Here is a 21,816-nt window from a genome sequence, read left to right as displayed (position 1 = left end):
AGTTCGCGTGGCCAACAGTGGCACAGGGTGCTTGAGTCGGGCCAGAGCTAGCAGCCAATGCGCGGACATGGGTTCCTGTTCTGAGTAGATGGACGGCGACTTGCGTCTTGGCTCCAGAGGTGGCTGTGCTAATATACTCAAGTGGACAGTCGCTGTGGTGTGTCCTCTTGAGCAGCAGTGCACATGAAAAGTATCGTGCCTGTGGTACTTGACGAAAACATTGGCTGTAGACTCACGTGCCTTCTAGTTGCGATTCACTACGAATGTGAGCCAGCAGTTGGAGGATTCAGTGATTTCCTATCTAATACTGTCAGTGGGGCTGCTGCAAGGCCTGTGTGTGTTTAGATGGAATACGTTTGTATTGTTGAAGATTTATGTGAATTTGACCATGCTTTAATACACTATAAGACAGACAAAAAAAAAAAAAAGAAACGACGCACCACCAAGGAATTATCGGAACACGCCGGAAGTCGGTTGAAGTGATGTACTACACTCATGCCCATAAATTAAGGATAATGCTGATACATGGTGAAACAAAGCTCGGTGGGAGGTTTGCGGGTTTAAACCACCTCGGCGAATGGCCATGCAGTGCATTTGACCTGCGGCCGTCGCACGGTAGCGCCTAACAGCAATCCACATACGCAGAGGTGTGTTGGTGCATGTCAAAGTACGGTGCAGCGACTAAGTGTGCAGTCGTTTTCAGGCTAAGTGTGCAGACGTTTTCAGACGTGCTAACGGTGACTGTGTGTTGAAAATGGCTCAAAGAATACATATTAATGACGTTATCAGGGGTAAGATACTAGGGCGACTGGAGGCTGGTCAAACACAGCAGGTCGCGGCACAGGTCCTCTGTGTGCCACAAAGTCTGATCTCAAGATTATGGCAACGACTCCAGCACACAGGAAACTTGCCCAGGCGCTACAATACGGGACGTCCACACTGTACAACACCATAAGAAGACCGATATCTCACCGTCAGTGCCCGCAGACAGCCACGGAGTACTGCAGGTAGCCTTGCTCGGGACCTTACCACAGCCACTGGAACAGTTGTCTCCAAACGCATAGTCTACAGACGACTGAACAGAGACGGTATATTTGCCCAGAGACCTGTAAGGTGCATTCCACTGACCCCTGGTCACAGAGAGCCCGTAAAGCCTCGTGTCAAGAACACAGTACATGGTCATTGGAACAGTGGTCCCAGGTTATGTTCACGGACGAGACCAGGTGTAGTCTGAACAGTGATTCTCGCCGGGTTTTCATCTGGCGTGAACCAGGAACCAGATACCAACCCCTTAATTTCCTTGAAAGGGACCTGTATGGAGGTCGTGGTTTGATGGTGTGGGGTGGGATTATGATTGGTGCACGTACACTCCTGCATATAATTGACAGAGGAACTATAACAGGTCAGGTGTATCGGGATGTCGTTTTGGACCAGTATGTCCGCCTTTTCAGGGGTGCAAAAAATGGTTCAAATGGCTCTGAGCACTATGGGATTAACTTCTAAGGCCCTCAGTCCCCTAGAACTTAGAACTACTTAAACCTAATAAACCTAAGGATATCAAACACATCCATGCCTGAGGAAGGATTCGAACCTGCGACCGCAGCGGTCTCACGGTTCCAGACTGTAGCGCCTAGAACCGCTCGGCCACCCTGGCCGGCTCAGGGGTGCAGTGGGTCCCAACTTCCACCTGATGGATGATAACGCATGGCCCCACCGAGCTGCCATCGTTGAGGAGTACCTTGAAACAAAAGATATCAGTCGAATGGAGTGGCCTACCTGTTCTCCAGACCTACACCCCATAGAGCAAGTCTGGGATGCTCTCAGTCGACGTATCGCTGCACGTCTTCAAACCCCTAGTACACTTCAAGAGTTCCGACTGGCACTGGTGCAAGAATGACAGGCAATACCCCAGCAGCTGTTCGACCACCTGATCTAGAGTATGCCAATCCGTTGTGCAGCCTGTGTACGTGTGCATGGTGATCATATCCCATATTGATGTCGAGGTACATGCGCAGGAAACAGTGGCGTTTTGTAGCACATGTGTTTCGGGACTGTTTTCTGAACTTATCACCAATACCGTGGTCTTACAGAACTGTGTCGTGTGTGTTCCCTATGTGCCTATGCTATTAGCGCCAGTTTTGTGTAGTGCCACGTTGTCTGGCCCCACATTCTGCAATTATCCTTAATTTATGAGAAAGTCGGATTATTTATTCAAGAGAAAGAGCTTCAAAAACTGAACAAGTCAAGAATGCGTTGGTCCACCTCTGGCCCTTATGCAAGCAGTTATTCTGTTTGGCACTGACGCGTTTGCTGGATGTCCTTCTGAGACATATCGTGACAAATTCTGTCCAACTGTCGTGTTAGGTTGTCAAAATCCTGAGCTGGCTGGAGGGCCATGCCTACAATGCTCTTAAAGTTCTCAATTGGGGAGAGATCCGGCGACCTTGCTGGCCAGAGTTGAGCTTCGCAAGCACGAAGACAAGTAGCGGAAAGTCTCGCAGTGTGCGGGCGAGCACTATCTTGCTCAAATGTAAGCCCAGGACGGCGAGCCAATAAGGGCAACAAAATGGGGCGTAGATTATCGTCAATGTACCGCTGTGCTGTATGAGTGCCATTAAGGGCAGCAAACGGGTCGTAAAATTTCGTCCACGTACCGCTATGCTGTAAGGATGCCGCGAATAACAACCGAAGGGGTCCTCCTATGAAAAGAAGTGGCACCTCAGACCGGTGATCAAGGATAATTTCGAAGCTGGGCTCATACTGAAGACAATTCTACTCCTATCAATGACATTCCAGTCCGAAGACGTGTCTGGAGACGACCCGGAGAATTGTGGGATACCAACCAGACTATCGCGCCATACGGCCCGACAACCACGAGTTATGGTCTACGGTGCCATTTCTTTTCTTAGCAAGACCCCTTTGGTTGTCATCTGCGGCACCCTTACAGCACAGCGGTACGTTGACCATATTCTGCGCCCCGTTTTGTTGCCCTTAATGCCACGACATCCTGGGGTCACATTTCAGCAAGATAGTACCCGCCTGCACTTCGTAAGCGTTCCTACTGCTTGTTTGCGTGCCTGCCAAACTCTATCAACTCTATCAACTAAATCAACTGCATAATGGCTAGTGGTGGACCAATGCGTAATTCACCTGCTGAATTTGTGAAGCTCTTCCTTTTGAGTAAATCACTCATTGGGCAGTATTATATTTTGTGGATACTTCAAGTCAGATATTGAACTTCATGTTATGTAACTTTCAGAACGTACTTCAGTATTCAGTTTCAGTTGAGTAATTTTCGTTGAGTACGCAGTTAGTTTCTTTTGGATTTACTTAGATCCATTTCTATTGTTTCAAATTTAGCATTTCACTACGATTAAAGTTTCACTCTTCAGAAGCACAATACAGGACCAACCAACAATCAGTATTGCTCAGCAGTTTAATACGACGAGTTTGTTGTTGTTGTTGTGCTGTGCAGTCCAGAGACTGGTTTGATGCAGTTATCCATGCTACTCTGTCCAGTGCAAGCTTCTTCATTTCCCAGTACCTACTGCAACCTACATCCTTCTGAATCTGCTTAGTGTATTCATCTCTTCGTCTCCCTCTACGATTTTTTCCCTCCATGCTGCCCTCCAATACTAAATTGGTGATCCCTTGATGCCTCAGAACATGTCCTACCAAGCGTCAACCGATCCCTTCTTCTACTCAAGTTGTGCCACAAATTTCTCTTCTCCCTAATTCTATTCAATACCTCCTCATTAGATGTATGATCTACCCCTCTAATCTTCACCATTCTTCTGTAGCACCACATTTCAAAAGCTTCTATTCTCTTCTTGTCCAAACTATTTATCGTCCACGTTGCACTTCCATACATGGCTACACTCCATACAAATTCTTTCAGGAACTATATTCGATGTTAAAAAATTTCACTTCTTCAGAAACGCTTTTCTTGCCATTGTCAGTCTACATTTTATATCCTCTCTACTTCGACCATCATCAGTTATTTTGCTCCCCAAATAGCAAAACTCCTTTACTACTTTAAGTGTCTCATTTCCTAATCTAATTCCCTCAGCATCACCCGACTTAATTCGACTACATTCCATTATCCTCGTTTTGATTTTGTTGATGTTCATCTTGTACCCTCCTTTCAGGACACTGTCCATTCCGTTCAGCTGCTCTTCCAAGTCCTTTGCTGTCTCCGACAGAATTACAATGTCATCGGCGAACCTCAAAGTTTTTATTTCTTCTCCATGGGCTTTAATTCCTACTCCAAATTTTTCTTTTGTTTCCTTTACTGCTTGCTCAATATACAGTTTGAATAACATCGGGAATAGGCTACAATCCTGTCACACTCCCTTCCCAACCACTGATTCCCATTCTCCCCCCTCGACTCTTATAACTGCCATCTGGTTTCTGTACAAATTGTAAATACCCTTTCGCCCACTGTATTTTACCCGTGCCACTTCAGAATTTGAAAGAGAGTATTCAGTCAACATTGTCAAAAGCTTTCTCTAAGTCTACAAATCCTAGAAACGTAGGTTTGCCTTTCCTTAATCTATCTTCTAAGATAAGCCGTAGGGTCAGTAATGCCTCACGTGTACAACATTTCTACGGATTCGAAACTGATGTTCCCCGAGGTCAGCTTCTACCAGTTTTTCCATTTGTCTGTAAAGAATTCGCGTTAGCATTTTGCAGCTGTAACTTATTAAGCTGATAGTTCAGCAATTTTCACATCTGCCAACACCGGCTTTCTTTGGGATTGGAATTATTATATTCTTCTTGAAGTCTGAGGGTATTTCGCCTGTGTCATACATCTTGCTCACCAGACGGTAGAGTTTTGTCAGTTGGAAACTTTCTTCATGTTAGCACGTCACCGGTGTCCCCACGGGGCCTTGTTTCGACTTAGGTCTTTCAGTGTTCTGTCAAACACTCTTCACTCAGTATCATATCTCCCATATCATCTTCGTCTACATCCTCTTCCCTTTCATAAGATTGTCGTCAACTACACTACCCTTCTATAGGCCCTCTATATACTCCTTCCACCTTTCTGCGTTCCCATCTTTGCTTGGAACTGGATTTCCATCTCAGCTCTTGATATTCATACAAGTGGTTCTCTTTTCTCCAAACGTCTCTTTAATTTTCCTGTAGGCAGTATCTATCTTACCCCTAGTGAGATATGACTCTACATCCTTACATTTCTCCTCTAACCATCCCTGTTTAGCCATTTTGCACTTCCTGTCGATCTCATTTTTGAGACGTTTGTATTCCTTTTTGCCTGCTTCATTTACTGCATTTTTATATTTTCTCCTTTCATCAATTAAATTCAATATTTCTTCTGTTACCCAAGGATTACTACTAGCCCTCGTCTTTTTACCTACTTGATCCTCTGCTGCCTTCACTATTTCATCCCTCAAAGCGTTACAAGTGTAGAAAGGTTTTGAAAAAGAATATTCCGTATTTTCTATATAGCTAAATTAAATAGCTTCCTTCAATTGGTAAAAATACACTAATGGCCATTAAAATTGCTACACCGCGAAGATGATGTGCTACAGACGCGAAATTTAACCGACAGGAAGAAGGTGCTGTGATATGCAAATGATTAGTTTTTCAGAGCATTCACACAAGGTTGGCGCAGGTGGCGACACCTGTAATGTGCTAACATGAGGAAAGTTTCCAACCGATTTCTCATACACAAACAGTAGTTGACCGGCGTTGCCTGATGTAACGTTGTTGTGATGCCTCGTGTAAGGAGGCGAAATACGTACCATCACGTTTCCGACTTTGATAAAGGTCGGATGGTGCCTATCGCTATTTCGGTTTATCGTATCGCGACATTGCTGCTCGCGTTGGTCGAGATCCAATGACTGTTAGCAGAATAAGGAATCGGTGGGTTCAGGACTGTAATACGGGACGCCGTGCTGGATCCCAACGGCCTCGTATCGCTAGCAGTCGAGATGACAGGCATCTTATCTGTATGGATGTAACGGATCGTGTAGCCACGTCTCGATCCCTGAGTCAACAGATGGGGATGTTTGCAAGACAACAACCATCTGCACGAACAGTTCGACGACGTTTACAGCAGCATGGACTATCAGCTCGGAGATCATGGCTCCAGTTACCCTTGACGCTGCATCACAGACGCGAGCGCCTGCGATGGTGTTCTCAACGACGAACCTGGGTGCACGAATGGCAAAACGTAATTTATTCGGATGAATCCAGGTTCTGTTTACAGCATCATGATGGTCGCATCCGTGTTTGGCGACATCGCGGTGAACGCACATTGGAAGCGTGTATTCGTCATCGCCATACTGGCGTATCACCCGGCGTGATGGTATGGGGTTCCATTGGTTACACGTCTCGGTCATCTCTTGTTCGCATTGACGGCACTTTGAACAGTGGACGTTACATTTCAGATGTGTTACGACCCGTGGCTCTACCCCTCATTCGATCCCTGCGAAACCCTACATTTCGGCAGGATAATATACAACCGCATGTTTCAGCTCCTGTACGGGCCTTTCTGGATACAGAAAATGTTCGACTGCTGCCCTGGCCAGCACATTCTCTAGATCTGTCACCAACTGAAAACGTCTGGTCAATGGTGGCCGAGCAACTGGCTCTTGCCGGCCGAGTGGCCGAGCAGTTCTAGGCGCAACAGTCTGGAACTGCGCAACCGCTACGGTCGCAGGTTCGAATCCTGCCTCGGGCATGGATGTTTGTGATGTCCTTAGGTTAGTTAGGTTTAAGTAGTTCTAAGTTCTGGGGGACTGATGACCTCAGAAGTTAAGTCCCATTTGAACTGGCTCGTCACAATACACCAGTCACTACTCTTGATGAACTGTGGTATCGTGTTGGAGCTGCATGGGCAGCTGTACCTGTACACGCCATCCAAGCTCTGTTTGACTCAATGCCCAACCGTATTAAGGCCGTTATTACGACCAGAGATGGTTGTGGTTCAAATGGTTCAAATGGCTTTGAGCACTATGCGACTTAACTTCTGAGGTCATCAGTCGCCTTGAACTTAAAACTAATTAAACCTAACTAACCTAAGAACACCACACACACCCATGCCCGAGGCAGGATTCGAACATGCGACCGTAGCGGTCGCGTGATTCCAGACTTTAGCGCCTAGAACCGCTCGGCCACTCTGGCCGGCAGAGGTGGTTGTTCTGGGTACTGATTTCTCAGGATCTATGCACCCAAATTGCGTGAAAATGTAATCACATGTCAGTTCTAGTATAATATATTTGTCCAATGAATACCCGTTTATCATCTGCATTTCTCCTTGGTGTAGCAATTTTAATGGCCAGTAGTGTACTTCGGACGAATTTTATGGAACGGCAAATATATGCTTCTACAGTTGATAATAGAAGGGAAGAGTGAGAGTAAAAGAAGAAAAAGTCGAAGAAGGATACCTTGAATAGGAAACATAAAGCAGTGGACGGGATTATTAAGCGCAAAGTTACTTATGTAGTGCGGTTCACATAATAAAGACGCATCGTGTGGACGCCAACATCCATAATAGATAGACGAAGTGGACACAATCATGTTTTTTAATTGCTTCCTTTCTTCAAAAACGACTTAGAAACTTTACAGAACTAAAAGATCACGCGAAATGAAAACTACGCATTTTCTTACTTCTCAAGGAACGTAAAGGCTCTAAGAAAAAATAAGTTCATAAAACGATGTGGCGTAGTGATATATACCTGCAAGTGTTTTTACAGCAAGGAAATCAGAGAAGCTGATTTTGCCCCTTTCTCAGCGCTCAGAGTGAACTCCCTGGTCGGCGGCGTGTTTGTGCCGACTGGGTGCTGGCAGCTCCAGTGCATCCCATACTGGCTCGGCCCGGTGCGCAGTGCGGCTGCACCCTTAATGTGGCTGTAGTGAAGGCAGAATTTCGGATTTGGTCGCAGATCTACAGCTTTGTGGGCATAATATCAAATACCGCACGTTGCATCCCTTGCCTCTGATCGACTGAACCTTCTAAATGGTAAATCTGTTATCATTGCTACCAGATTACCATAACGTTCAACAACAACATCCACTACTGGATAAACGACTCTAAATTTTTCCATGCACTGCTCTCGTGGTCTGCACACATTAATGATGCCACTGTTTTTTAAGGGTTTCGCACCTGAATCGGTAAAAAACGAAATGTAGGATCACTTTGTTGTCCGTCTGTCTGTCTCTCCGGCTGTTGAAACCCTTTTTCTCTGGAACGGGCTAACGTATCAAGTTGAAACTGATGTTACATACTGAGGTATGTGACTCTTTGGCTGTGTAAAACATTGAAACTTCTAAGTCAATATAATCGAAAGATACGGCCATTTATGTCACTCGTGTTAATACCCGCGAACTCACATATCAAAACCTATAGGGTACTTCCCCTTGGCTTAGCATCATGAAATACGGGAAGAAGCAAGGTTTCACAGTAAAATCAAAGAAAAAAAACGAAAATCGTCAGTCTGTAATTATACCTCTCGAAAAAATACACTCCTGGAAATTGAAATAAGAACACCGTGAATTCATTGTCCCAGGAAGGGGAAACTTTGACACATTCCTGGGGTCAGATACATCACATGATCACACTGACAGAACCACAGGCACATAGACACAGGCAACAGAGCATGCACAATGTCGGCACTAGTACAGTGTATATCCACCTTTCGCAGCAATGCAGGCTGCTATTCTCCCATGGAGACGATCGTAGAGATGCTGGATGTAGTCCTGTGGAACGGCTTGCCATGCCATTTCCAACTGGCGCCTCAGTTGGACCAGCGTTCGTGCTGGACGTGCAGACCGCGTGAGACGACGCTTCATCCAGTCCCAAACATGCTCAATGGGGGACAGATCCGGAGATCTTGCTGGCCAGGGTAGTTGACTTACACCTTCTAGAGCACGTTGGGTGGCACGGGATACATGCGGACGTGCATTGTCCTGTTGGAACAACAAGTTCCCTTGCCGGTCTAGGAATGGTAGAACGATGGGTTCGATGACGGTTTGGATGTACCGTGCACTATTCAGTGTCCCCTCGACGATCACCAGTGGTGTACGGCCAGTGTAGGAGATCGCTCCCCACACCATGATGCCGGGTGTTGGCCCTGTGTGCCTCGGTCGTATGCAGTCCTGATTGTGGCGCTCACCTGCACGGCGCCAAACACGCATACGACCATCATTGGCACCAAGGCAGAAGCGACTCTCATCGCTGAAGACGACACGTCTCCATTCGTCCCTCCATTCACGCCTGTCGCGACACCACTGGAGGCGGGCTGCACGATGTTGGGGCGTGAGCAGAAGACGGCCTAACGGTGTGCGGGACCGTAGCCCAGTTTCATGGAGACGGTTGCGAATGGTCCTCGCCGATACCCCAGGAGCAACAGTGTCCCTAATTTGCTGGGAAGTGGCGGTGCGGTCCCCTACGGCACTGCGTAGGATCCTACGGTCTTGGCCTGCATCCGTGCGTCGCTGCGGTCCGGTCCCAGGTCGACGGGCACGTGCACCTTCCGCCGACCACTGGCGACAACATCGATGTACTGTGGAGACCTCACGCCCCACGTGTTGAGCAATTCGGCGGTACGTCCACCCGGCCTCCCGCATGCCCACTATACGCCCTCGCTCAAAGTCCGTCAACTGCACATACGGTTCACGTCCACGCTGTCGCGGCATGCTACCAGTGTTAAAGACTGCGATGGAGCCCCGTATGCCACGGCAAACTGGCTGACACTGACGGCGGCGGTGCACAAATGCTGCGCAGCTGGCGCCATTCGACGGCCAACACCGCGGTTCCTGGTGTGTCCGCTGTGCCGTGCGTGTGATCATTGCTTGTACAGCCCTCTCACAGTGTCCGGAGCGAGTATGGTGGGTCTGACACACCGGTGTCAATTTGTTCTTTTTTCCATTTCTAGGAGTGTATTTCTTTTGTCAATTGCTATCCGATGACAAACTTGAAAGTAAAACAGTCAGTAGTGTTGTGTGCAGACCGATTGTGTGCCAATGGTCTGCGAAAGTTTATTTCACACACAACTTGAAAAGCCATATCTATGTGCAGTAATCGCCCCTGGATATCTGATGATGGATAAATTCCGATACGCGCCATATTAGTAATAAAGTCATTCCTTCCTAGTCTGATGTTTCACTTTTACTATCGCGACCCAGCCAGTCTGAATGGAGGACTACTGATTATCATAATAATGGTCACCTGCCTCCTGCAAGACTTTAGGTCACGTTTATATTATTGAAATTAAAACATTCCTGGAAATCTTGGAATACCTCACACCGATATCTTGCCAGTATCAACGTCGATAACAGGCAAAAATGGTCGAGATTCTCTAATCCCGGAATAGCATGAACTGTCTATATAATGGTACGTAATGATCTTTGTACCGAGTACTACTAGCACCTGACCAGTTTTCTTCTAATATTTGTGTATCTTCTACTTCGTTTTCTTTTCGTTTTTTTAATGCCTTGTAATGCAGAAAGCAACTTCCTTGGTCCATTTTTCACCCATTCGCCTCACTAGTGCCCCACCCAATCGCGTATCATTTTCATTGCGGTCAGGACTACACGTACCGCGCCAACCTGTGTCTCTTCCACGTGCTTGTTTTATTCTCTCTCTCTCTCTCTCTCTCTCTCTCTCTCTCTTTCTCTTTTTCTTTCTCTTTTGCTCTTAGTAAACCGCAACGCTTCTCTTCGCTACTCTGAACAACTCTCAATTACACATACAAAGCGAAGACTGCGTCGTACCAGTGCTACAGATTTTCCGTCCTTTCATTCGCATATTGAAGAAAAAATGGCATACCCTAATAACTTTTATCTTAGAGTGGAATTCTATCTTCTGCAAGACACATTTGTAGTTTTGCTTTGATTCAGATATGCTTCAGCACTTTTGTACTGTCGTTCAGTGGGTTTATTTATATTCTTTCTAAATTATTGTTGTTAACTTCTAAAAGAAACTTTTGGTTCAAAATACTTATATTTGTAAAATGAATGATTATTGTCAAATATTTTACATTAGTTTGAATACTGCACGGAGTTGAGACATCTATCGCTGAGTTGAAATTGTTCGTTTTCGATAAGTCTAAAAGTTCTGGTTTCATAGTAAAACCGCGCGGAGTGACCGCGCGGTTTGAGGCGTCATGTCACGGACTGCGCGGCCCCTCCCGCCGGAGGTTCGAGTCCTCCCTCGGGCATTGGTGTGCGTGTTGTTCTTAGCATAAGTTAGCTTAAGTAGTATGTAAGTCTAGGGACCGATGACCTAAGCAGTTTGGTCCCTTAGGAATTCACATACAGTTGAACATTCATAGTAAATTTGGGAATAAGGTGGATAAATTCGTATACGTTTACATGTCTCACATGAGGCTTCTGGTTGTTAATTTGGTAGCTTTAGATCTACTACGCAATCTGTAGCTTGTCACCTGTAAACAGCAGAACACTTTTATTTTTATGCTTATTATTACGCATTTCCGACTGATAATCGCTATACAGGGTGGACCATTGATCGTGACCAGGCCAATATCTCACGAAATAACCGTCAAACGAAGAAACTACAAAGAACGAAACTTGTCTAGCTTGAAGGGGGAAACCAGATGGCGCTATGGTTGGCCCGCTAGATGGCGCTGCCATAAGTCAAACGGATATCAACTGCGTTTTTTTAAAATAGGACCCCCATTTTTATCACATATTCGTGTAGTACGTAAAGAAATATGAATGTTTTAGTTGGACCACTTTTTTCGCTTCGTGATACATGGCGCTGTAACAGTCACAAACATATGGCTCACAATTTTAGACGAACTGTTGGTAACAGGTAGGTTTTTTAAATTAAAATACAGAACGTACGTACGTTTGAACATTTTATTTCGGTTGTTCCAATGTGATACATGTACCTTTGTGAACTTATCATTTCTGAGAACGCATGTAAATACCACATTACTGCAGTAAATGCTCAAAATGATGTTCGCCAACCTCAATGCATTTGGCAGTATGTGTAACGACTGTGGAGACCTCACGCCCCACGTGTTGAGCAATTCGGCGGTACGTCCACCCGGCCTCCCGCATGCCCTCTATACGCCCTCGCTCGAAGTCCGTCAACTGCACATACGGTTCATGTCCACGCTGTCGCGGCATGCTACCAGTGTTAAAGACTGCGATGGAGCTCCGTATATCACGGCAAACTGGCTGACACTGACGGCGGCGGTGCACAAATGCTGCGCAGCTAGCGCCATTCGACGGCCAACACCGCGGTTCCTGGTGTGTCCGCTGCGCTGTGCGTGTGATCATTGCTTGTACAGCCCTCTCGCAGTGTCCGGAGCAAGTATGGTGGGTCTGACACACCGGTGTCAATGTGTGCTTTTTTCCATTTCCAGGAGTGTATTTGAAGTCAGGGTGCGTGGGATAATCGTCAGAGTGTTTCCGCTGTCGTACGAAATCGCATCTTAGACCCATAACTCCAGGTGTAGGTCCAGTGTGTCTAGCGCCCAGGTTAGTTGCAGGCTCTCAACGGGACTCCTCCTAACCAACACATGGCCATCAGTGGCATCTATGCAGAACCAGTTTTCATCAGAAAGCACAACAGACCTCAAACCCTGACCTGTAATGAGCTCTCGCTTGACACCACTGATGTCGCAGACGGCGGTGGTTTGGGGTCAGTCCAGTGCACGCTACAGGGAGTCTGGCTCTGAGTTGACGGTGGAGTAACTGTTTTGTAACAGTTCGTTGGCACTGTGGTGCTAACTGCTGCTCAAATTGCTGCCGGAGGCACAGGACATGCGCCACAGCCATACGCCGAACACTATGGTCTTCCCTCTCGGTAAATCCACGTGGCAGTCCTCAATCCTGCATCTTGCGACCCAAATTCTCGTGATGCCCCTGCCAGCAATCATGTACAGTGACTACTTCCCCTCCAAGCTTTCTTTAATATCGTAGAAGGAACATGGAGCTTCTCACCTCGTTCAAACTCGGTGAGGTGTTGAGAATGGCGTTGGCTGGCTCTGAGCACTATGGGACTCAACTGCTGAGGTCATCAGTCCCCTAGAACTTAGAACTACTTAAACCTAACTAACCTAAGGACATCACAAACATCCATGCCCGAGGCAGGATTCGAACCTGCGACCGTAGCGGTCTTGCGGTTCCAGGAGAATGGCGTCTTCGTCGCCTTAAAGGCATTCTCGACTAACATCAACTCACCATGTCCAGTCTCAAACATAACTAACGCTCACGACCGTTACAGCGTATATTTGAAGTAAACCTGATACGTATCCTCATAGTGGCGCCATTAGCGCCTTCTTATGCGACTGGTTTGAAATTTGAAGAGACATAATCTTTCAGATGTAGGACCACGCATACCAATTTTAGTTCATGTCGCACAACTCCTTCTTGACGTTGCGATTTTTTTTCCGTCAGTGTATTACGAGAACGCAGTCTGAACGAACCTCATTCGTAAACGTATTGTGTTTTAAGTGACCTCTATTACACGTGCTGACTGGCTGTATGAAAGGGGAATTCTTGTTTATGATGTGGATGGCTGACGCAATGTACTCAACAGTCTTCGTTTCTCTTGTTTTGTTTAAAGCAAAGCGTTTATACAATACGCAAGTATGGTATCTTAAAGTAAAGTGACTGACGGTATAATGTTGAAAGTAAATTCAAATGTTCGCTCTCCTTTGCAGCTATATGTTGCTGAATCTTTACAAGCAGTGGGAGAATTCTATTCTGTCAGAAATGTGGGAACTCAGTAAGCGCAGACCAGCGATCTCAAGTACTACAGTATTTAGCAGGTATTAAACAAAGAACAATCCTTTCACGTACAACTTCTAGCCAAGCTTTTTTTAGGTGAAGCAGCTTCCTATTCACACACTCTAGTTTCAAAAAGTTCCGAATATTGCGCAGATATATGCACCACTTTTCTTTCGTGTGATATTTCTATATGTTAATTGAGAAGTCCAGCGCTCAGAAATTTTCTTACGAAATACACAAATTTTGAAACACCAGAAGCATCAACATTAAGAAAATTGTATGTGCCTGCCTGTCACGAATAAATGCTAAGTAAGATCAGAACAGAAGGTGAAAATTAAAAAAAAAAAAGGGTAAGCTTTAACGAATCATCTGACTGTAGAGGTAGCAAAGTGGGAAATGTTGTGCGAGGTGTGCTAGAAAATGATGAAATAGTTTCCAAGCTTTGTTTTCTATTGATATATAAAGAAATATCAGCATCGACTCATTTAACAATGGCTCGCTTACTCAACGAATCTCTGCAGTAGTTGTGGCCGAATGGGGTGAAATTTAATAGGGTTCTACTCTTACTTACGGATGCTGCTCCATATATGGAGAAGGCAGCCGAAAGCCTCTCTGTAAGCTTCCCACATACGATACACGTAACTTCACATGATATACGTAACTTGTATAGTACTTGGTTTACACACAGTATGTGAGCAGATACGTACATTGTATCCTAAAGTGGACAAATTGGTCTCAAATGGCAAAAAGGTAACTGTCAAAGCGCTATCAAGAATTGATTTGTTCAGAGCCAAAAATCCACATCTTGCACTTTCACCTAGACCCATAGTTACTGGTTGGGGGACTTGGTTGGAAGCAGCAGTGTATTATGCAAACAATTTTGAAAATTTTAAATCGGTAATTTGCGAATTAAATAATGATGACTCTTCTTCAACTAAAATTCCTCAGAACTTGCTCTATGACAGTACACCAAAAGATGAATTGTCTTACATAACTGAAAATTTCAGTTTTTTGCTTCACGCTATCAAAAACTTTGAGACATCGACCAGCCTGTTAACTGGTACAGTTAATGAAGTGCATCGCACTGGAAAAAAATTAATGCTCTGGAAGCCGCAAAAGTGAAAGCTTCTAAACAGAAATTTAAAATTGCGTTCGAAAAAATAGTGGATTTCACACTAATAATGGGCCGAATTTGTAACAGTCGTTTCAACGTTTACAGCTGCCGAATTCTAACAGCGACTACTTTTTGTAATGAAGCTATGTATATTTTCTGTAGCATTGAAATGAGCCTTGGAAGAGTACTTAGACATAACATTTACGGAACTTAATGAAACAGTTGCAATTTAATACCATCTTGGATATGGAAACCAGTAAATAAATGATACCACGAAGAAATTTCCCAAAAAATGAGTCCGCTGTCCAGGGACGAATTATACTCCGCGATCGGTGAACAGCACATTGAAAATACCCTGGGAAATGACTGGGTGTTTGTGTTGTCCTCATCATTTCATCATCATCCAGGAAAGTGGCGAAATTGGACTGAGCAAAGGTTGGGAAATTGTACGGGCGCTGATAACCGCGCTGTTGAGCGCCCCACAAACCAAACATCATCATCATCACCCTGGGAAACACGTCCAGCAGTCCTGATCATGGAAGGTGACAAGAGACTCAATCCCCAAACTGTGATACGGTGCCCGCATCTCGTGGTCGTGCGGTAGCGTTCTCGCTTCCCACGCCCGGGTTCCCGGGTTCGATTCCCGGCGGGGTCAGGGATTTTCTCTGCCTCGTGATGGCTGGGTGTTGTGTGCTGTCCTTAGGTTAGTTAGGTTTAAGTAGTTCTAAGTTCTAGGGGACTTATGACCACAGCAGTTGAGTCCCATAGTGCTCAGAGCCATTTGAACCATTTTTTTGTGATACGGTGAAAAGGAGAATAATAGCTCTATAATAAGGTGAAATATACACAAATTTACGTCCGTGGAGGCGAGTGTGCGAGATGTAGTTTTAGTGTGTGTGTGTGTGTGTGTGTGTGTGTGTGTGTGTGTGTGTGTGTGTGTGTGTGTGTGTGTGTGTGTTCCACCATGACTATGGCACGTCACGTATGATTTCCTATCTGAAAAGAACACTGTGATTATGGTAATACGTTTAGGGTGGGTTTGAGAAGGAATGTGGTGGCCCATAAAAAGAATCGAAATCGATTACAAGAGCCGAATATCTGCTCCTTAAGGTCGGTAGCCTGATTTTTAAGGATTTGGTGTACATTTTGGAGGCTCAAGAACAGTGAATTAGAGGCCGCCATGTCACTCCCTCAGGTAATTTTAAGTTGCTTGCTGAAGGGTGGGTGTATTCAAGCAGTTTCTGTAATCTTGCTTCTAGATGAAAACTAACAACGTTAATTACAAGAAATTTAATTAAATGTTATAGTGACTTTATAACAGCTTTAGTTCATTTTCTTTAACTACAGCCGGCCGCGGTGGTCTAGCGGATCTAAGCGCGCAGTCCGGAACCGCGCGACTGCTACGGTCGCAGGTTCGAATCCTGCCTCGGGCATGGATGTGTGTGATGTCCTTATGTTAGTTAGGTTTAAGTATTCTAAGTTCTAGGGGACTGATAACCACAGATGTTAAGTCCCATAGTGCTCAGAGCCATTTTTCTTTAACTACACAGCAGAGAAAAATTTTAGTTCTATTTTATTTCTTTTCTTGCGAACAAATTCAGGTAATCTTAATACAAACATTTAGGTAAATGGGCATCTGTCGAGGAACTAGAACGATAGACAGATGCAACATGACGACACAGGAGAGATTTGGTAATCATTCTCTGCCGAGGACAGTGTGTTCGTATTTGCCATACATGTCTCAGGAATGATGAACTGTCGATTCTCTTGATGCATATCTATAGGAATAAATACGGATGTATCGTGATAAACCGTGTGTACATGACTGGGTTGTCAGTGCTATTGACAAGGGATTTCAGATCGATTTCGTACTTTCGGATTTTCGGAAGGTTTTTGACACTATACCACACAAGCGGCTCGTAGTGAATTGCGTGCTTGTGGAATATCGTCTCAGGTATGTGACTGGATTTGCGATTTCCTGTCAGCGAGGTCACAGTTCGTAGTAATTGACGGAAAGTCATAGCGTAAAACAGAAGTGATTTCTGGCGTTCCCCAAGGTAGTGTAATAGGGCCTTTGCTGTTCCTTATCTACATAAAACGATTTGGGAGACAATCTGAGCAGCCGTCTTCGGTTGTTTGCAGATGACGCTGTCGTTTATTGACTATTAAAGTCATCAGAAGATCAAAACAAACTGCAAAACGGTTTAGAAAAGATATCTGAATGGTGCGAAAAGTGGCAGTTGACCCTAAATAACGAAAAGTGTGAGGTCATCCACATGAGTGCTAAAAGGAACTCGTTAAACTTCGGTTACACGATAAATCAGTCTAACCTAAAAACCGTAAATTCAACTAAATACCTAGGTACTACAATTACGAACAACTTAAATTGGAAGGAACACACAGAAAATGTTGTGGGGAAGGCTAACCAAAGACTGCGTTTTATTAGCAGGACACTTAGAAAATGTAACAGACCTACTAAGGAGACTGCCTACACTACGCCTGTCCGTCTTCTTTCAGAATACTGCTGGACGGTGTGGGATCCTTACCAGATAGTAGTGACGGAATACATCGAAAAATTTCGAAGAAAGGCAGCACGTTTTGTATTATCACGAAATATAGAAGAGAGTGTCACAGAAATGATGCAGGATTTGGGCTGGACATCATTAAAAGAAAGACGTTTTTCGTTGCGACGGTATCCTCTCACGAAATTCCAATCACCAACTTTCTCCTCCGAATGCGAAAATACTTTGTTGACACCGACCTACATAGGGAGAAACGATCACCACGATAAAATAAGGGAAATCAGAGCTCGTACGGGAAGATATAGGTGTTCATTCTTTCCGCGCGCTATACGAGATTGGAATAATGTGAAGGTGGTTCGATGAACCCTCTGCCAGGCAATTAAATGTGATTTGCAGAGTATCCATGTAGATGTAGATGTAGATGAACAATATCTTCTACAATGGAATTGTGAAAGAGTGCATTCTGAAATTTATTAGTGGAGCCTTCCTCACACTAACTTACTGTAGTGATCATATAAACATTAATTGTGCCTCTCTGGGGGAATTACAAAATTGTCACATGCAGCATGTCAACACTAGGATCACACAACATAAGCGGCGCTGCAGGATGGGGCAGGTGGAGAAATCAGCCGTGGCAGAGCACGCACTGTGTGAGGCCGACCACATAGTAAAATTCGCCGACACGGAAGTTCTGGCTGTAGAGAAACTCTATAAAATCCACTTCTTCAGAGAAGCTACAGAAATACAAAAACATGAGAATAACTTCAACAAGAAAGAGGAAAGCCTCAAATTGAACGGATCCTGGACTCCCGTACTGCATCAATCGACCGTTGCAGGTAGCAAGAGGAGAACCGCACTGGAAATGACCACGAAGAAACCCTTGGACGTTGGCGGGCCAAGTACATATAATCTGATGTGGCGACCTCGACCCCAGTGCACCACCAGCAATGGAGGGTGAAGCTTTGACAATGCCAGCCATTCGTGCAGGCGAAACGTCAGAAAAATCATCAAATAAACGTCGGCTGACGAACCCAAAACAGAAGCCAACAAGCAGTTTGTCAACAAGTGGCCACGAATGCGTTGACAATTTTGTAGATATTATAAATCTTGCGGTGGGTGATCGTCTATTACTGTCGACTATGTGTAAAAAGTTTGCTATACATTTCTCGAAAACGATGAACTATAGCAAAATGGCTCTAAGCACTATGGGACTTAACATCTGAGGTCATCAGTCCCCTAGAACTTAGAACTACTTAAACCTAACTAACCTAAGGACATCACACACATCCATGCCCGAGGCAGGATTCGAACCTGCGACCGTAGCGGCCGCGCGGTTCCGGACTGAGCGCCTAGAACCGCTAGGCCACCGCGGCCAGCTGAACTATAGCATATCTTGCTGGAAAGCTAATGGATTAGCTACGAATTTATCGTGACAATATACGGAAATTGTTTATATAGTGAATAGCCCCTCCAGCGTAAAGATATAAGAGAGTGCCTTCCGAAAGTAATTGTTGCAAAGTGTCTGGTATTCTTCAGGAAGGGCCTAAATCTAGTTAGGAGTGTTCCACAGACTGACCTTGATCAGTTCCACCCTCCTGGCGAGGCCGACCACATGAATACCGTTCTTCAGCAGTTCCTGAGCGATAGCGGCGCCCATGCCGGAACTGGCGCCAGTAACCAGGGCAACGCGGCCAGCGTACTTCTCGATGCCCATGTCTGATGCTGCTGTCTACTGCTGCTGCTGTCTGGTGCTGAGTGTCTCCCCTAGCATCGACGGATGATATTTATAGTGCTGAGGACGGAGCGCGGACGTAACGCAGTCCCGCCCTCCTCCCACCCCCACTCCACAGCAGACTACGCCGCCAACGTCACGTGACCGCGCAGCGCCGCTCGCCAGGCGCGCAGGCCATTGGTACCGCTGCCTGACAGAACGGTTGAACATTGCGAATTCTGCTACGCATCGTTATGTCGCTTTCCTTTATCGACAAAGTAGATGCTCTCGATAACTAAGAAACCCGAAAACCCAAATAAGAATGTCATGATAATTTAAAGTAGGGAAGTGTTATCCTGACAGGTACGACAACTTTGACAATAATATAACACTTAAAGTTTTGAAGAACCCCAAATTCAATAATTACTGAGTATGTCATGATATAAAGCTAGAAAGATAGAAAGGTTATTTTTAATTACCTATCAAAAATTTTAGTAATAACTGCAAATCAGTACGACGAAAGTTAAGTCCAAAGTAATATGTCGGTCAGAGATAACATTTATTGTGAAAGAGAGTTGTGTAGTTACCTATTTCTGACAATCGATCCCTAAAAGTGTACAGTGCTTCATAAACATTCCGTGAAGTGTTAATTTACGTGCAGTGATATACACTCCTGGAAATTGAAATAAGAACACCGTGAATTCATTGTCCCAGGAAGGGGAAACTTTATTGACACATTCCTGGGGTCAGATACATCACATGATCACACTGACAGAACCACAGGCACATAGACACAGGCAACAGAGCATGCACAATGTCGGCACTAGTACAGTGTATATCCACATTTCGCAGCAATGCAGGCTGCTATTCTCCCATGGAGACGATCGTAGAGATGCTGGATGTAGTCCTGTGGAACGGCTTGCCATGCCATTTCCACCTGGCGCCTCAGTTGGACCAGCGTTTGTGCTGGACGTGCAGACCGCGTGAGACGACGCTTCATCCAGTCCCAAACATGCTCAATGGGGGACAGATCCGGAGATCTTGCTGGCCAGGGTAGTTGACTTACACCTTCTAGAGCACGTTGGGTGGCACGGGATACACGCGGACGTGCATTGTCCTGTTGGAACAGCAAGTTCCCTTGCCGGTCTAGGAATGGTAGAACGATGGGTTCGATGACGGTTTGGATGTACCGTGCACTATTCAGTGTCCCCTCGACGATCACCAGTGGTGTACGGCCAGTGTAGGAGATCGCTCCCCACACCATGATGCCGGGTGTTGGCCCTGTGTGCCTCGGTCGTATGCAGTCCTGATTGTGGCGCTCACCTGCACGGCGCCAAACACGCATACGACCATCATTGGCACCAAGGCAGAAGCGACTCTCATCGCTGAAGACGACACGTCTCCATTCGTCCCTCCATTCACGCCTGTCGCGACACCACTGGAGGCGGGCTGCACGATGTTGGGGCGTGAGCGGAAGACGGCCTAACGGTGTGCGGGACCGTAGCCCAGCTTCATGGAGACGGTTGCGAATGGTCCTCGCCGATACCCCAGGAGCAACAGTGTCCCTAATTTGCTGGGAAGTGGCGGTGCGGTCCCCTACGGCACTGCGTAGGATCCTACGGTCTTGGCGTGCATCCGTGCGTCGCTGCGGTCCGGTCCCAGGTCGACGGGCACGTGCACCTTCCGCCGACCACTGGCGACAACATCGATGTACTGTGGAGACCTCACGCCCCACGTGTTGAGCAATTCGGCGGTACGTCCACCCGGCCTCCCGCATGCCCACTATACGCCCTCGCTCAAAGTCCGTCAACTGCACATACGGTTCACGTCCACGCTGTCGCGGCATGCTACCAGTGTTAAAGACTGCGATGGAGCTCCGTATGCCACGGCAAACTGGCTGACACTGACGGCGGCGGTGCACAAATGCTGCGCAGCTAGCGCCATTCGACGGCCAACACCGCGGTTCCTGGTGTGTCCGCTGTGCCGTGCGTGTGATCATTGCTTGTACAGCCCTCTCGCAGTGTCCGGAGCAAGTATGGTGGGTCTGACACACCGGTGTCAATGTGTTCTTTTTTCCATTTCCAGGAGTGTAGTTATTCTTTGACTTAGCTTTTGTTAGTTATTCCGTGCTGTTCATGTCTACAAAATTCATTCATGTGTGTAGTGTTAAATTATTGCTAAATATATGTGGGAATAAAGGAACTGTTTTCTCCAACACCCACATTTGGTGACCCCGACGAACTACGTAACATCCGCGTCGGCTTCAGCGTTTAACGAAGTTCCGCAACGTTCACGTTTGTAACTTCCGCGCCAGCCGCGTCGCGCGCGTTACAGCACGATAATGATCGATTCGCCAGTCTCGCACTGAAGCCAGCAGTGCAATTAACAGGGTGATGATAAAACCTCCACCATTCTAGTTACATAATCCTCTATTGTGGTTTGCCCAGTTAGAAAGCCAGTTCGTCCTCGCACAAATATCGGCGGACGAAACTAAGTACAGCTATGTGGTTGCAGCACTTACAGAAGATCTAGCAGCAGAAGTACAAGATATCCTAGCCGCACCACCGGATACCGATTGTTATGCATTCATTAGAAACTTATTAATAACGCGTTTGTCACAATCAGAGGCAAAACGGCTAGAGAAGCTACTGCGCACTGAAGAACTCGGAGATCGCACTCCATCACAACTCTTACGACGTTTTCGCACACTGGCAAGTAACACCGTAACTGATGATGTGCTACGA

The 21,816-nt window shown here is 46.0% G+C and overlaps 1 protein-coding gene across 1 annotated transcript in view; it reads right to left on the bottom strand.

Annotated features, from left to right (window-relative positions):
- LOC126161627 (dehydrogenase/reductase SDR family member 11-like) overlaps positions 1-19,135 on the bottom strand; it is a 65,954-nt gene extending 46,819 nt beyond the window's left edge. The window contains exon 1 of the mRNA XM_049917586.1: positions 18,938-19,135. Within this exon, the coding sequence (XP_049773543.1) occupies positions 18,938-19,075 (138 nt within the window). The 5' untranslated portion in view covers positions 19,076-19,135. The remainder of the gene's footprint in view (positions 1-18,937) is intronic.
- Positions 19,136-21,816: the final 2,681 nt, after the last annotated feature.

The sequence above is a fragment of the Schistocerca cancellata genome, chromosome 2, assembly GCF_023864275.1.
Source record: "Schistocerca cancellata isolate TAMUIC-IGC-003103 chromosome 2, iqSchCanc2.1, whole genome shotgun sequence".
Lineage (NCBI taxonomy): Eukaryota > Metazoa > Arthropoda > Insecta > Orthoptera > Acrididae > Schistocerca > Schistocerca cancellata.
This window is presented reverse-complemented; position numbering and strand designations above follow the sequence as displayed.